Source organism: Haemaphysalis longicornis, unplaced genomic scaffold, assembly GCF_048455015.1.
Source record: "Haemaphysalis longicornis isolate Haplotype H1 unplaced genomic scaffold, Haemaphysalis longicornis Haplotype H1 scaffold_3, whole genome shotgun sequence".
In the NCBI taxonomy this organism is placed as follows: domain Eukaryota; kingdom Metazoa; phylum Arthropoda; class Arachnida; order Ixodida; family Ixodidae; genus Haemaphysalis; species Haemaphysalis longicornis.
Genome location: NW_027526335.1, coordinates 118,761,012 through 118,776,950, shown reverse-complemented (window position 1 = coordinate 118,776,950; position 15,939 = coordinate 118,761,012). Strand labels below are relative to the sequence as shown.

At 46.9% G+C, this 15,939-nt stretch overlaps 1 protein-coding gene across 4 annotated transcripts in view; it reads right to left on the bottom strand.

The window, feature by feature from the left end:
- Positions 1-4,935: 4,935 nt before the first annotated feature.
- The window catches only part of LOC144175041 (retinaldehyde-binding protein 1-like), a 42,893-nt gene continuing 31,889 nt past the window's right edge, over positions 4,936-15,939 (bottom strand). For all 4 annotated transcript variants that reach the window (XM_077704074.1, XM_077704075.1, XM_077704076.1 and 1 more), the window contains exons 4-6: positions 11,455-11,648; positions 7,333-7,443; positions 4,936-5,232 (exon numbers count right to left, since the gene is read on the bottom strand). In XM_077704074.1, the coding sequence (XP_077560200.1) occupies positions 5,002-5,232; positions 7,333-7,443; positions 11,455-11,648 (536 nt within the window). In that variant the 3' untranslated portion in view covers positions 4,936-5,001. The remainder of the gene's footprint in view (positions 5,233-7,332; positions 7,444-11,454; positions 11,649-15,939) is intronic.

Sequence of the window (15,939 nt, the reverse complement as noted above, 5' to 3'; positions counted from 1 at the left end):
ATGGGATCTGGATTCTTGTTATATGTTCTTTTGCACAGGGTTAGAAGGGCAGATTTTTTGGGGGCACACTCGAGTCCTCGGGCTTTCAGGTATTGTTGGGTGACCTGAATGGCTGCTTGAAGTGCACCTTGCTGGTCCCCCGGAGATCCAGTGGGGACCCAGAGCGTTAGGTCGTCCGCGTATATTGCGTGGCGAAGGTTCGGGATGGCTTTTAGTAGGGGTGGTAAGTCTTTCATTACGAGGTTGAATAGTATTGGGGATACTACCGACCCCTGCGGAGTGCCCTTTGGCAGGGTTTTAAATGCGTTGGATCGACGGTGCCCGATGCCCCCGGTTGCTGTGCGCTGGGTTAGAAAGGAGACAAAGTATTGGAATGTGCGCTCGCCACACTTTGTAGATGCGAGGCTTTGAGGAATGGCTTGGTGAGAAACGTTGTCGAATGAGCCCTTAGTGTCGAGGGCCAAGATGGACCGCTTGCTGTGGCTATTAAGGTCGTCTAGCACTTCCTCCTTAATCTGAAGTAGTATGTCTTGGGTTGACAGATGTAGGCGGAAGCCGTACATCGTGTCAGGGAAGTAGCCGTTGTCTTCAACGTGGGGTGAGAGCCGGTTCTGAACCATGTGTTAAAACAATTTGCTGACACATGAATTCAGAGATAAAGGTCTTAGATTCTTGGGGTTCAAGGGTGTGCCGGGTTTGGGGATGACAGTGACGTCTGCGTATTTCCACTGTGGGGGCATGGAACCCGCCAGCCAGCACTCATTGATGTAGACTAGGAGATTTTCTAGGACGGCATGGTGGAGGTTTCGCAACAGTTTGTTGGGGATTTTGCCTCGACCCGAAGTGGTGTTTCGTGTGAGGTTGTACGCTGCCGCCTCGATTTCAGCAATGAAGAACAGCTCGTCCATTTTGGGATTCGAATCACCTGAGTAGTCGCGTGCCTGGGTGGGTGGGACGTGAGGTGGCGCCGCCAAGGCTTGCTTAAGTTCGTCCAAGTCGTCCAGTGCCCCTGTAATTGTGGATTAATCGACGAAGCTCGTCTGCTGGGACCGCCTTAGATTCACCGGGGCCCATAAGGGAACGCAGCAGGTACCATGTGCGGCGGGTTCCCAGCGTTCCTTGCAGCTTGTTGCAGAACTGCGTCCAGTTTTGCTGGCTCAGCTGACGGGCGTATGCTTCAACTTCTGCCGTAATTTCCGCAATGCGGATCTTCAGCTTGCGGTTCGTCTTGTTCTTTTTCCACCGCCTGATTAGCCCTCTACGGGTGTCCCAGAGGTGGAGGAGATGGGCATCGATGGCTGGGTTATCCTGCGTAAGGGAAAGTTCCTTGGTGTGTTTTCTTGCATCTTGAATGAGCTTGGTAGTCCATTCCTTGAGACTTGTGATCGGATCAGCGGGAGTGGTTTCTCGGAAGTTCTTCCAATTAGTTATGCGCGCAGTGCCGATTTTTTTGCTGCTCGCTCTTTGATGGGAGATTTGTAACTGTATTATGTGGTGGTCGCTACCAAGAGCTTCGTCCAGGCGCGACCATGTAGCCCGTTTGATGTTGTACGCAAACGTCAGGTCGGGGGTAGTGTCGCGTGACACACTGTTGCCAAGTCTGGTGTGAATGTGGAGGGAGTTACACAGCTGACGTTGGTTTTGCAGAGTAGCTTCGTGTAAGGCAGCACCCTTTTTGTTGTTTCTGGGGTAACACCAGGCCGTATGCTGTGCATTGAAGTCCCCGAGGACCACAAGTTTCTGTCCTCAGGTACGTTGACGAACGGTTCGTAAAAGGCGGTCGATCCCTGGGAGAGGCTGGGTTGCAGGACTGTAGATGTTCAGCACATACAAGCTGGCTTGCGACTTTTTGCGGGGTAGGAGCTCGATGAATGTGTCAACAATTGTGGTAGTTAAGGTGTGGGTTTGGGCTGTTTGGGCGGCAGGAACTAGGACGGCTGTTCGAGATCTTACGTGGGTGGCATATGTCGTGTACCCCCAGAGTGATACGCTGTCTGTACCAGTTTCTTGCAGAGCGATCACGTCTGGCGAGTGTTGGAGGGCGAGGGGAGTGAGGGAGGGTCGTTTGTTGCGAAATGAACGACAGTTTCATTGCCATATGGTTAACAAAGGTATGGAAGCGGATGATTTCCTGGGCGCTGAGTAATTATTTATTGGCAGATTGGAAATGTTGTAGAAGCATTGCCGCCAGTGTGGGGCGAGATGCGTTTTTGGGGCTTTTTACGAACCTGGCGATTTGCTATTTCTATGGCGTGCGGCGAGATGCGATTTTTGGGTTTTTTACGGTCCTGACGATTTCCTTCCTCTATGGCATGGAGGCGCCGATCAAGCGCGGTGAATCGGCTGTTGAAGCGTTCACCCATGTCATGAATCAGGTGTTCAAGACCGCTGTTATCTGTCGGAACGCTAGTGGCGGCGAAAGAAGTAACGGGTATGGTTTCAAAGTCTCTGGCAAGAGTCGGGTGTTCAGGGGGCGTAACTTGGTCTTGAACTGACACCCCAATTTGCGTGGGGAGTGTTGCGACATCGGGGTCATGGGTGCGTTGGGCTTGTTGCTTGACTAACAGCTCCACTTGTGAGAGGAGGTTCTCAATTCGCTTTTGTAAGGTGACCGTACGTTGAGTAATAGCTTCTGATTGCTCTTTGAGGAGAGTATTTCCTTTTTGAAGGCTTTGAATGCCGCAGTCAGGAGGTTGTGTTTGAAGGTGGGGAGGGGGAAAACTGGTCACGAGCAGTGGGCGTGGGAGCAACGACAGCTGACCAGCTCACCTATTAGGGTGCAGCAAGGGTAGGTCCCGGCATGTGAGGGGGTGGGTGGACTGCATGATGAGGCTGGTTACTCGAGGGGGGTTGCAGCCAGCGTTGGGGAGCGAGGGCTCGTTCCCGGACCCGCAGCGCGGAGGCGGAGGACGGAGCTTTTTTCGGCAGTCCTTGCTGGCCGTGGGGTGGTCCAGGCCACAAGGTTGGCACTTGGGGCTGCAGTCATGGCCGAGTGTAGGGTCCTTCGCGTGGCACAGGGCGCACACATCAGCGTCGGGATTCGGGAGACATCCTGCCTGTGACCTAGCTCCCCAGAGAGGGAGCAGCATTTGACTGTTTGGCGGTATGGTCGGCAGCGAGTGAAAAGTACATGCGTTTTGATGTAAAATGGAACATGGGTGCCTTCGAATGTGACCACTGCGGACGTAGAATTTCCCAGCATTCGGGCATGTAGTATGCGTGGTCCGTTGGTTGCCAGGATTTGGGGCAGTTGGTCAGCGGTGGTGCCCTGCTCCAGTTTATGAATTACTCCACGGATTGTCCCAGGCATCGGCTTCATGTAAGGCAGAACTTCATGTGTCGTTGCCCCCAGCTGAACTGTTGATATTCCGCTCAAAGCCAGAGCGCTGTTTTCTTCAGGTGTGCTGACGACAATTATATTTTGTGAGGCTTGAATCTGCACGGTAACTTGGGTGTAGAAAACGTGTTGGGGGATGTTACTTGCCTGTTGCGAGCTCCGAGTAATTTGGCGGTCAGACCAGACAGCTACTCGTAGTCAGTTCGTGGTCGAAAAACAACCTTGTAATCGGTGTCGGGTAGTCGGGGCGGGGCGCAGGCGTACCGCGTAGAAGGCTTGAAGGCTTTCGTGGCATTAGTTGCTGGGGCTGGTTGGCTTGCGGCCTTTTGAGAGTGCTGCGCTGGCGCAAAATTGTTTGCCAGGGGCCAGGTGGTGGTAGCGTCTGGCCGCTCTGTGCGTCGAACTCCATGGTATTCTCGGCTGATGTCGGCATGTCGAGGGCTCGGATTTGCGATTCCATAGCCCCTGCGAGAAGCTGGTGGCTCGGCTTATCGGTGTTAGGCTTAGCAGAGACTGTAGGCGTGGCCCGGCTGTGGGTGAGGTGAGTGCAGCCAGAAACTGCAGTTAGCTTGCAGCTTGGGGGGTATCAGCTGGCTGCTCGGAACATTAGGAAGCCCTTAGTGACTATTTGGGAACCATACCAGGTCTCATTCAGCCAAATAAGAACGTAGAAACCGGGGCTTGCAGTCAGCCTCATCTGGGAAGAGCCATAATAATTGCACTATCTACAGAGAACCGCTTCAAGCACAGCCATATTGTCGCTTTGCTTGGTCGTCTTCATCTTTTTCCGCGTGTGAGTCCGGTGAGGTATGATACTCCGGAATTTTGTCTTCCTCGAAAGTGTTAACAGTCAGCATAGCCAGCGCAATTAATTCACTAAAAAATCCTGCGGCCTATGCTGTACGTCCTATAGTACACGCCATAGTGTCGTGTTTTATCTTCCGTCTGGGACCCGCACCCCCATTCAGGTACCTCTAGAACTACGGCCTATGTGCCGAAAAAATGAATCTGTCATTATACTTACCTTCGCGAACTCATTGTTCGCAAGGCAGCAGCAATACGACGTTTTGGAAGCTGAAATGAGTGTCAGGCCCTATGGCGACTTCAAAGTTGAGATACTTCAGTTTCCAGCTAAATCTAAGATAAAAATAAATTAGGTGATTTCTGGCTCCCTATATATCAAATATTTATGGTTCCATCAAGAATCTGCGTTTGCGTTCACATGAACTTACGAAAGCCTCTCTGCTACATCTTTATCCGGCTCTTCATGACATCCCTGGTAACGTAGCGGCTAAGATCAAAAAGCATTACAACTGTGGTTTACGAAAACGCCTGCGCTCACTCCCTTTTTTCTATAATTTCCCCGGTACACAAAAGAAAATAACTTCTTGCCAGCCAAAAACTTGGTTGGTTTTTACTAGGATATTTTCTCTTATCCTGTTTCGTTACCGCATGCGTAATGTTGCGTACGTGTATTTCGGTTTTTGTTTGCAGGTGTGCGTCATAATGCACTTGAAACTTTCCGTAGCCATATGACGTCAAAAGCAAGACGGAAACGCCGACTTTTCTTTCAGTAAATCATTTCTGTGTCTTCTTAATTTACAAACGGTACACAGTGAATTTTATTCTAAATGAAGCACTCAACTTTTTAGGCATGCCTCAATTCAGGAGTGGCTGTTTAGTGAACTTTCGGTAGAGGAGGCTGACTGACGGTTTGTCTGTTCATTGCGGTAGCCAAAACGCTGTATCTCTTGGAAGAAAAGAAGATTTCTCTGCATGTCCCTCTTCATCGCCTCGTAGTCGTAGCTTTCAAAGGTGCCTCCGTCCTTCTCAGGTATTAAGTCGTGCGGAAGGAGTTTCCGCATTTTTTCCACGTCATATCCCAAGAGCTGGGTCTGAAAGCGACATGTGGAGCCATTTGCATTATGCTTGGATTAGCAACATTCGGAAAGCCATTGGCATATAGGTACACATAAAAAGAAATCATCCAAAACTGTAAGCGCCCGCATATTAACGAGGGAAAAATTTGGCCCCATTTAGGGCATACGGAGTGTCATTGGAAAGCGTCGAGCCGGGACTTCAGTACAACAAGTGCGCTTACAGCGGCTGTGGTCGCCTAAGAGTCTCGGTCACTTAGAATATTAGGGGTGAAAAGGTAGCAATCACAGTAATTAGAAAAATGTGGCAAAATATTTCCTGGCCCAAAGGGACAGCCTTGCATGAAAAAATAGCTAGATGGTGTCATCCAACTACCCTGCCATTCCATGTCCCGTCACACGCACTCCATTCATATCGAGAGCACGAAGCATCGCAATATTTGAGAAACAAAGTACAGCCGCACAGCATATGCAAATGGTCGGTATCCATTATCTGGGTGGGCAGAGGTACCAATGGCATCTAGGGTAGAAGTCCTAAATTGAAAAGTTCGCCAAATCTCGCGGATGAAATACCTGTTGATTGCGTTGCCGCATCCACGTAATGGTTTTTACTGACGCGAGGGTGTGTTTACAGTCCAAATGGCATCTACATAATTTCTTTAAGTTCTCTATAAACCCGCTATCATATGCGTATAACCTAATTTTACATTGTATGTTTAGAGTAGCGCCAATGTTACAATTATATGGGAATAGAAGTGGTCTGAAAACAGCAACTTGTGGCCTCGAAAGGCGACAGTCACAAGGTTTTATCATGAGCCTTTGTGGCCACCTTTTGTGAGCGACCGGATAATTATTTTTGCACGCAGCTGAGCCTCGAAATAGGAAAGCGAAAGTACGGAATCTTGAGGAGGATCAGTTAAAAGGAAATGGTACGTGTTAAACTCGTTTCACGCCGGACATAACGCAGCGAACGTGTTTTGCGGGTCAAACAAAGAAAACATGTCAGAATTGAAGCTTCGAGGTTATATGTAGATATCTCGCAAGGAACCCACGTATGGCGCGGTCCATCATATTCTTTGCCTCTAAATATGAGATTATATAGCACATATTCCGACGTTCTGCAACACCAACTGGAAAGAGATATAGATCTGCACTTTTGCGAATGCTTACAGAGTGACCTGCTTCATGAATCGAAGTGGTCTTCCAGTTCCTTGGAAGTCCACTGTAACTAAAGAACAATCCAAGCAAAACGAGAAATAACTGAAGATCCGGCAGGGAATTTTTAAAAAGAAATATTGGGATAAATATAGGGTCTAATAGCCGATTTTGGGTTGGGCTCACACAGATTTTCAGGCTCCTCTTATAAGGTATGGAAATGTCTGCGATGGCATTAATGGTGATCTGGTCAAACGGGGACGTCAATATAAAGGCCGAAAATACTAAAATACCCATGATATTGAACGACATTCTCAATGCCATCGGTAATGTTTTTTCTGCGGTTCTGATATTACCGGTACCATACCTTCTTTGTTGCTATTGCATATGCCAACTCCCAAATTTATTTAGGACGTTTGTTTTAGCTTATCTTCCAACAATATAAAACGCGTCGTTTTAGGAATTGCTTTCTGTCATTCATTCGGTTCTTTTGGACACTACCCTCATAATGTTCACTTTTCCTAATATGAACGTCATTCGTTTGAAGCATTCGTTATGCACATGAAGTGAAGTTCATTAATCCATGACGTCGTCATCGTTGGTGCAATATGTTTTGAAAGGAATTGCGCTGGCTCAGTTGTCAGTGAGCTGTCTTCGAGACAGTGTGGGTTTTCTTGTGTCCATTTTCGTGAGCAGTAGGTCGCAAAAAATGACCCATGAAAATGGACACTGTCTTGCAGACGGCGCACTGACACCTTTCAAACCCCGCTTTAACATGATTGCTTTTGAGAAACATGGGGGCCGGCAACGGGTTTGATTTTATGTCCCAGGTTCTCAGGTGTTGCTATATAAAACACCGAAAATTTCTCTATCGACACTAAATACCATTAGATCTCCTAGGCGCCCGAGACACTCGCGAGACCAGATATAGGGCCAAATGGCCGGCGACAAGAAACAGCTTACCCTTCGGATCATTTTAGCCTTCATGAAAATCTTCGCAATAGAAAACAGGACGTCGAATGCGGCCGGGTTGTTTATCATGTATATTGCCTTGATTCGCATCACACAGCATTCCTGCAATCATGAACGAATGCAGTTAGAGCTTTTAAAAACAATAGCTCGGGTGAGCTAAAAAAATCCAACCGTATTGCCGATGAACGAAAGGGACTTTTGTACAGAACACCATCTTCACCAACCCGCGAAGAACATGACTAGCATACTGTGTCGTATCCGTGCTCGTACAAAAGTGGCCTCCGCGGCTTAAAAATCCATCTCATCATGTATCATGCTTCGTATTTCCTGCGTCCTGCCGTCAAGTAACAATATTTTGCGGTACTACGTCCGCGAGAGCTCTAACTTACGTACACCGAAAAGGAGAAGTTTACGGACCACGAACGCAGCAAATTTTCGTCATTTCTTCGCCGCAAGGCAGCCCGGACTACCATGTGCGGTAGTTGTCATTAGTTCAGTACGTATACGACATCTCGTGTGCGTTCGACAGTTTATCGGGCGGCTATTGGCGGTGAGCGCGACCACGGGCGGCGCTACGAAGCGCGCCTCCATGACGTCGGCTTAGGGATTCTCTCATTTGTCGTCTGCTTCACGTGCGCTCGCTCTCCCTGCTGTTTCTTTGAGCTGGGTTGACGTCTGGCGCTTGTCCGCACCAGATTTTGCATGCGCGTGACTTTTTATCATAGTAATGGACTTAAAATCGCATACACTACTTCAGGGGTGAGTTAATGTATAGTTCTGGATACCGCTACGGAAGAAACACTGCTGGTGTTGCCCCATTCCTTGCGAAGTCGGTCCTGCGTGGAGCGCGAAGAGTCGGAGCTAGGCGCCAGCTTCTGTATTAAGCAATCTTTCTAACAAAGGGAAAACCCAGCTGCTAGTAACCGACAACTGCGAAAATACAAGACCAAAATAAACAAGGCCTTCGGGGCGGGGCTGTCGTCTTTGGCAGAAGGCATTACGATTCCCGGTAATCATATGCAGGGTAAACTAGTTTTTACAACCTTTCCGAACGCACGAGAGTATTGTATCACATATTTTTAAGTTGTGATGCCATTAAATTATGCCGACATGCACTATGGGCTGCAAAAACTGTAGGTTGAGTTCCAAATACCCACTGTGTGTATAGCTCGTGCCGGTTTTATACCAGGCTTCTGACGAGTATGGAGGTTTATTGAGCAAAACGAGTCGCGCCTACGGTAAAGATACAGTAACACTGTGTTTTTTAAGACCTGGAGGGATATCTCGGTACATTTCCCACAGCCATATCTTCCAATATTCCGATATGGGTTATATAGGAAAACAACATTCAAGAGGAGGAGCAGGAGGAGGAGCAGGACGAGGAGAAAACTTTATTTAGCAGTAGAATCGAGCTCATTCGAGGGCTGGCTCCTCGGTCCAAGACAGGAGAGTAAGAGTAATTTTCTTCAATTCATAGAACGCCATCCCGGGTAGACCAGCATTTGTTCTTAACGGCTAGAAGGGTTGGAAAACTGCAAATCGCTGCTAAGAAATATTCACCAGATTCGATACTGGCAATATATGCACGTATACTATTTATTCCCTTGTTAGTGAATATATAAAGCGTTCAACACCGTAACCATGTCATAATTGTTGGGAGTGAGAGTCAGTTCGTTAGGATAACAATGGTTACGATAGAAATTCGGAGCACAAAAGACTCCTTACGGACAACGTTGTCTGGGACACGATCGCGATGGCGTAGCACAAACTTCTCATTGTATTTGCATGTAAATAAACAACGCACGCTGAGGATGTGCACTTCTTGCACGTATAAATAACGAAAGCCAATTTGTGAAGAAGGGAATGTATGCCATACATCCTGAAGAAAATATCCACGCGATCTTTGTGAGCCTTTCAAGCATCCCCAAACCTACTAATTAGACGTGTCAAATGATGGACAGCAATTGATGTGTTGAGCATGCATAAAAAATTTATATGATACAATTCAACATTAACGAAAGAAACAGAAGAACGCCGCTTTATTTCCCGGTGTGCGATGCCTGTGCAGGGGCCCGCTGCTTGGTACGTAGTATTAGACTGTTAAGTCCACATAAGAGCATCTCAAAAATACTGTAAGAAGCCTATGCATTTTGAATACGTATCGAGGAGCTCTGAGCGCTGAACCTTGCGAATAAGCTGTAAAGGACGAGTTTCGCACAATCTTCTGGCGATGCTCTGAAGAAAGCTGTTCTCTCTCCTCGTGTGTTGTAAACTTGCGGGGGATACAGCTTGAAATAATTCAGATGTGTCAGAAGCTGGCAATAATAACTGAATTACTCTTAGAAATAGGCTTTTGAATGCACGAAAGCATCAAAGCGGGCCATTTCTAGCATAGCCACTGCTACCCCTCAGAAGGGGAGTGCAGTATACGACAGCGGCGCGAGTTCCTAATCCGACGTCAGAGCCAGGGGGCGCCACTCAGACATCTCACCACCCATAGGAAGAGAAATAACCTTCAAATTGCCATTTTCCTGGTTCGTAAACTTTTGATTGTGGCTGTACATTACAAATACGTACATTACGCACATTAGATAAGTACATTAGAGACGTGCCAAGATACGAACAGCCCATACGTACGTATGGGATGTTCGTACTCCTAAATGGTACACGCAGCTGGAATCAGTTATAGAACTTGTTGGTTATTCCAAGGTTCAGGCAAATGTCTCTTAAGCAGTATTTTGCGACGCGAGCTACGAACGGATAACCCCGAGCACATTTGTTAATTGTCTGAATAATGAGCTGCTGGAAATCATTTTGCACTGAAATAGTGTCGAATCGGATCGCTACTGCAGGCTGCACAGACGACCATGAAGACATGTGAATATGCACTCAGACAGGTCAGACCGTAATTTAAAAATATTAACAGCGGTGGTGCTGTTGTAGCTGGCCGTAATGTGCGGTGAGTAACGAGTTAAAAATGCGCAGAAAATTCTGACCGTGCCCGTGAGCGCATTCCTCGCGGCGACCACCGAGCGTCCCCGGCTCGCGCAGTGTATTTAATAAAAGAAATTGTGGTTGATCCCTCTTTCGTAGTAGTCGGTAAATGACGAAAGTGAAAGGTGCCTTCACAGGAGCAGTTGAATGTTAAAGGAACCTCCTTCATGTGCAAAAGTTTCGCAAGCCTGACCCCACCAGACGAAGCGACGCCGACACGCTACAAAAAAAAAAATAATAATAACCGGTTTATTCCGGGACGGCAAAACCAAAAATGACATGCACAGAAACAGCAGCTTGAAACACAGTGGTCATGGGAACAACCCCAGTGCGGAGGATGCCTCAATTCACGCGCGTACCCCATACACCAAGGCACTCTCTCCTAGACGGCAGCACCATCTGAATGAGTCATAGGGAAGGACATAAGGCGCGTTCGTAGAGCTGCTCACGTTTCTGCTCGTATATTGCTGTAGGTACAGCGCCATGTACCTCCCTTTGTGGCGAGAGGGCTCGAGATGGCTCGAGAGGCATGGGCTCTAATCCGGGTGCCGCAGCGTCAATGCCACTTTTTCTGTCACTTCCTTGAAGGAAATGACGTAAGTGAGATCTTGGTGTACCCTGGTATAAAACACTTTCGTGTTAAAAACAAACCGTCGAAAACCCAGAGGTGTGCCTCGCGTTGCCTAGCATAGCAAACAACAACGCCACAACTGGCGTAACGCTTGCTCCACGGAACCTGCACGCGACACCAGGAACGCCACACGTGCGTCGTGCACGTACGAGCCGCCGCTGTGTCACAGCCGTCGAAAGTGCTACCGCACATAACATGCTTGATATGAGGAACACGACGATATCGATTGATATGACGATGAATGCTGCTAGCACAGTGCCAAGTAACGGAAGAACATGTAAATAAACAATTTCAAATATGGTATAAATGCATGGTGATGTGTCCTTCAGAGCTCACATAAAAAGAAGTTATGTAGCTTCGCTATCGTTCAAGCCTTGTGGGAATTAGTGCAAGCTTTGCTAGTTTTTTAGTCATTGTTTTATGATACGGAACGGTTGTCACATTTTCACCAAGTGTGTGAAGCACTATAGTATAAAATGTATACTCACCTGACCAAGCTGAACGAGCTTTCTGGTGACTGATGGCGTGTAGTGAGCTATATGATGCAAACTCAAGCCCTTCATGTTGAACACCACCACTACGCCCTTAATCTGAGCTTCTTCGTCAAGAAGCAGGTGTTCGAGGATGACCGCACCCACTCTGAAGAGATCGTTAATGGAGCACACGTCGGCTGCCCAGGCACCTGCAATCAGGACGATTTACTTCGTCAGGGTGACCAATGCCTCGCGGCATAAAACAGCGAGAGATGCCATCGTTTTATTGTAATTACTGTCTGAAAATAAAATCTGAATTTGTAACTCAGCGTTTCGTGCGTGCTTTAGTTATTCGAGTTTCTTCGTTAGTGCGAAGTTTCCCATTACAGTAATTTGTCTCTCCTGAGCAGCTTCATTTCCAGGAAATTCGCTTCCGCTTTGATCCTGCACGGGGGCGAAAGTTTTCTGTTGGTGATCCATCCAATGGAACGTGTCCGGCTTCGATTGGAGGCTCTCTTGTTTACAATAAGCAATCGAAAAACGATATTTACGAGACGCGGCAGGATGCAGGAATACGCGAGGACGAGATTTTTTTGTTTGGCGCCGGGCAATGGTGTTTTATAACAGCAATAAAAGCCGACTGCCCTTCCCTACATCTGTTTGTGAGCCAAGCAGGTCGAGCTTTCGTTGCGATAGTAACATATAGGGAAGGACGGCAATAATTTTCGCCGTCAGTCAGAGACAGGTTGCGACGCAAGAACGGTCACCGTAAGGGGCATTCGTTGAGGGGCGACGTAAACCACAGCCGGTATGTTGCAGTCATGGCGCCCGTAGGCGCTTCTGCCGGCCCAGTTAGTTTCTCGAGGTAACGTCACCTCGAGGCGCGAGCGGTAACGCTCGAACATTTGTTGGGGCAACTCAGCTCGCATGGCAAGGTTCGGGGATTCAGCTCTGAAACGGCGTACGACAAACGCCGAGCGGCGGGCTTCTGAAGCAAGATCAATGTGTGCTTCACCGGCGAATCCTCAAATTCTGGGTGTAGACGCGGCGGTGAGGTGTGCTTTACCATAAACGCTTTTGTAAACAAAGTGCACAAAACAAACAAACTTTCGAAGCATTCATTCCAGCACATGGTTATGGCATGTGGTTCAATCGAATAATAGCCTGATTCTTGCAATTCCTGCAGCCTCGTATGGTTAACCACTCCACAAAAATATTCATAAGCTGCATTTATTTCAGAAAAAGGCCATCCGACAAAGTGCGATTCTCACACCAAGGAACTATTTTAATGAGTAGCATTTTTTGCCGAGTACTCCCACAGCCAAGACCGTGTAACCTCCTGCTTTTCCACAAAAAAATGCATATATCGCGGAATTTCCAGCTATAATTGTTATAACAGAGTAAATAGAGGTATTAGGTGGAAGGACATTGTGAAATTAAAGAAATAGAAAACTATAATAACTTACGAAAAATGGCGAACCATGTATCGCCCTGCTTTTTCACAATAATGCAATTTCGCGAAACTTCAGCCTGTAATGGTCATAATTGCGTAAAGGGAGATAATTGGTCGAACAGAGTTTTGAAAAAGTAAAAAAATAAGAAGAATATAAAGATGTTGTGAAAAATGGCGAACCGTGTAACGGCCCGCATTTCCACAATAATGCAGATGTCGCACAAGTTCGACCTGTAATTGTTATAATAGCGTAAATACTAATAATCGGACGAACAGAACTTTGAAAAACTAAAGAAAAATGTAAAAAACTCGGAAAATGGCGAACGTGTAACGCCATCGAGTTACAACAAAATGCAGATTTGGTGCGAGTAACGATTGTAATAGTTATAATAATAGAAATTAAGATAATTGGTCGAAAAGGATTTACTAAATAAAAAAACTTGGCTTTAAAGAACTCACACTCAAGACAAACGGCATAAGAATGCTACGCATTTGTAGAGAATTCTCTGAATTTCTCCAGACTTTCTTCAGTTTAATGTACTCCCTGTCCAGTGCACCTTCCACGTTATTCTTCTAATAAAATATAAAAGCAGCTTGCACGCCAAATTTGCAGCTTATCTTAGTCTATGTAGTTTAAGAAAACCTTTGCAGGTACCATACGAAATTAGGGGAAGAAATACATGGTTGAGGCCCTTGTCAAGAACCAATTATGGCAATGATAGGATGCAATTCGGAAAACTCCCCACCTTTTAGATTACCTTGCTGAAAGTGGTATAGATTTGGTATAGTGGTATAGATTTGAAAAACCGTTTACTGCTAGACATAAATGATTTTTAACTAGGAATATATAAAGTACTGTTCCTCGTGGAGAACTGGGTTTGGCAAAAATTACTTTGACGATATGTCATGGGTTTCACGGATATTGCTTTCATTTGCTCCGAACTGGTGTATAAAAGCGTTGAGAACACTGCATGTGCCGATAATCTGTTTATATATGGATACGTTTGTATGTGCATGTATTTATGTGTGTACACGTGTGTGCAACATTGCTTTTTCGAACATTTTTGCTAGCGCGTGACAACATCAATGCACATTATTTGTTCGTTGTGTACACATCTATTATCCCTACTCTTTTCGTGCACCTGTACTACCATATATATATATATATATATATATATATATATATATATATATATATATATATATATATATATATATATATATATATATATATATATATATAAAGACAGAATATGGGTTGGCGGTCAAGAAAACCTCGGAAAGCAAAGGGGGGAAATAGATGAAGAATTTTTTTACCAGGAAGAAAGTGGTGAAAAATGCCCGCCTGGTGGGATCCGAACCCAAGACCTCCAGAATACCGGTCTGGTGCGATAACCACTACGCTACCGGCGGGGCTGTTTCCCCACCACTTTCTGGGGTATTTATCTTAAGATATTTTTGTTTCCTGCACTTGGGGGTGGTAGCCAGCGCCACTCGGACTGCTCGGGGTTAAGGGAACCTTCTTTTTAACCCCCGGGCCGTGAGTCGAGTGTCTACGACACGTCGAGAGTGGTCGACTAGCATTAAACCCTCTTAAGCTACCTTTGGCACCAAGACTGCCAGAACAGAGGCCCTCGCTATGCATGTAGCGAATCAGAAATGGGTAATGAGGGGCTAGGTTAATTAAGACAGAATAAGGGTTGGCTGTCAAGAAAACCTGGGAAAGCAAAGGGGGGAATGTGGTAGGTCATATAAATAGATGAATAATTTTTCGAGTCAGAAAGAAAGTGGTGAAAAAATGCCCGCCGGGTGGGATCCAAACCCACGACATCCATAATACAGGTCTGGTGCGATAACCACTGCGCTACCGGCAGGGCTGTTTACCCACCACTATCTCGGGTATTTATGCGAAAGTATTTTTGTTTCCTGCACTTGGGGGGTGGTAGCCAGCGCCACTCGGACTACTCGGGGTGAAGGGGACCTTTTTTTTAACCTCCAGGGCGTGACTCGAGTGTCTACGACATGTCGAGAATGGTCGACCAGCGTGGAACCCTTTTACTTAGAAAAAACAGCGCCAAAAACAATACGACAGGGAGTAAAGACAAAGACTCCGCTGAACTGACAAGTGAGGTTTATTTAGAGGCACAATGAATATATACTAGAATCAAAAACAAGGAGGAGAGGAGGAAATCCATAACACAAACACATAAAAACATGGAAGTTTATTGTGGAAATGAAAGCAGCCACGTGTAATGCGTTGATCGTGATCCTAGGCTTGGCGCCGTCCGCTTCCAGAACGCTTGCGGGACCAGCAGCAGTGGCTTTATGGAGCTGCTTCACTTTTACCTGCACTCCTCTTCGGTGGAGCTTTCTGGCGGACGTTACGTTCAGAAGTCAGCTGTGTATATCGGGTCTTGCCTGGCACCCGTGTTAAGTGACTTCCTGCTGGCTCGGTATGACCGCGCCCTCTTAAACAGCCTGGATGTAACTAACATTGTACGCGTATTTCGATACGTGGATGACTTTCTAATCTCATTTCGTCTCAAACTAGGCGAGTCACGAGTGCTGTCATGCAACATATTCACCACCTTCGAGAGCACCCTTCGCGACTTCACCTTAACGTATGAGCTCCCATCAGAAAACAGCCCTAGGTTTCTTGATCTAGTGCTGTACTTTAGCCATGATCATGTTTGCTGGAAATACGCGCCTCGTTCAAAGAAGAGTCTGCTGCCGTACACATCAGCCCATTCCAAGTCAGTGAAGCGTGGCATTGCTCTCTCGGCAATGCGCAATGCTTTAGAGAGGTCGTGCCCTCATAGTGTGCAGGACAGCTTTGAGGACCAGATAGCAAGGCTGACCGATGCAGGTTTTCCGCGCGAGCTGCTCAGCGCACTAGCGGAGACTTTGATTTCGCAGACCCACAAGCAACGCCCACCATGCCCAAGGGAAGAAGGGGCCCCAAGAATTGCGGTGATACCGTATGTCCGTAGCGTGTCCCATCGGATTAAGAAGGCGGGTGGTCGCGCGGGCGTGCGTGTTGTTTTTTC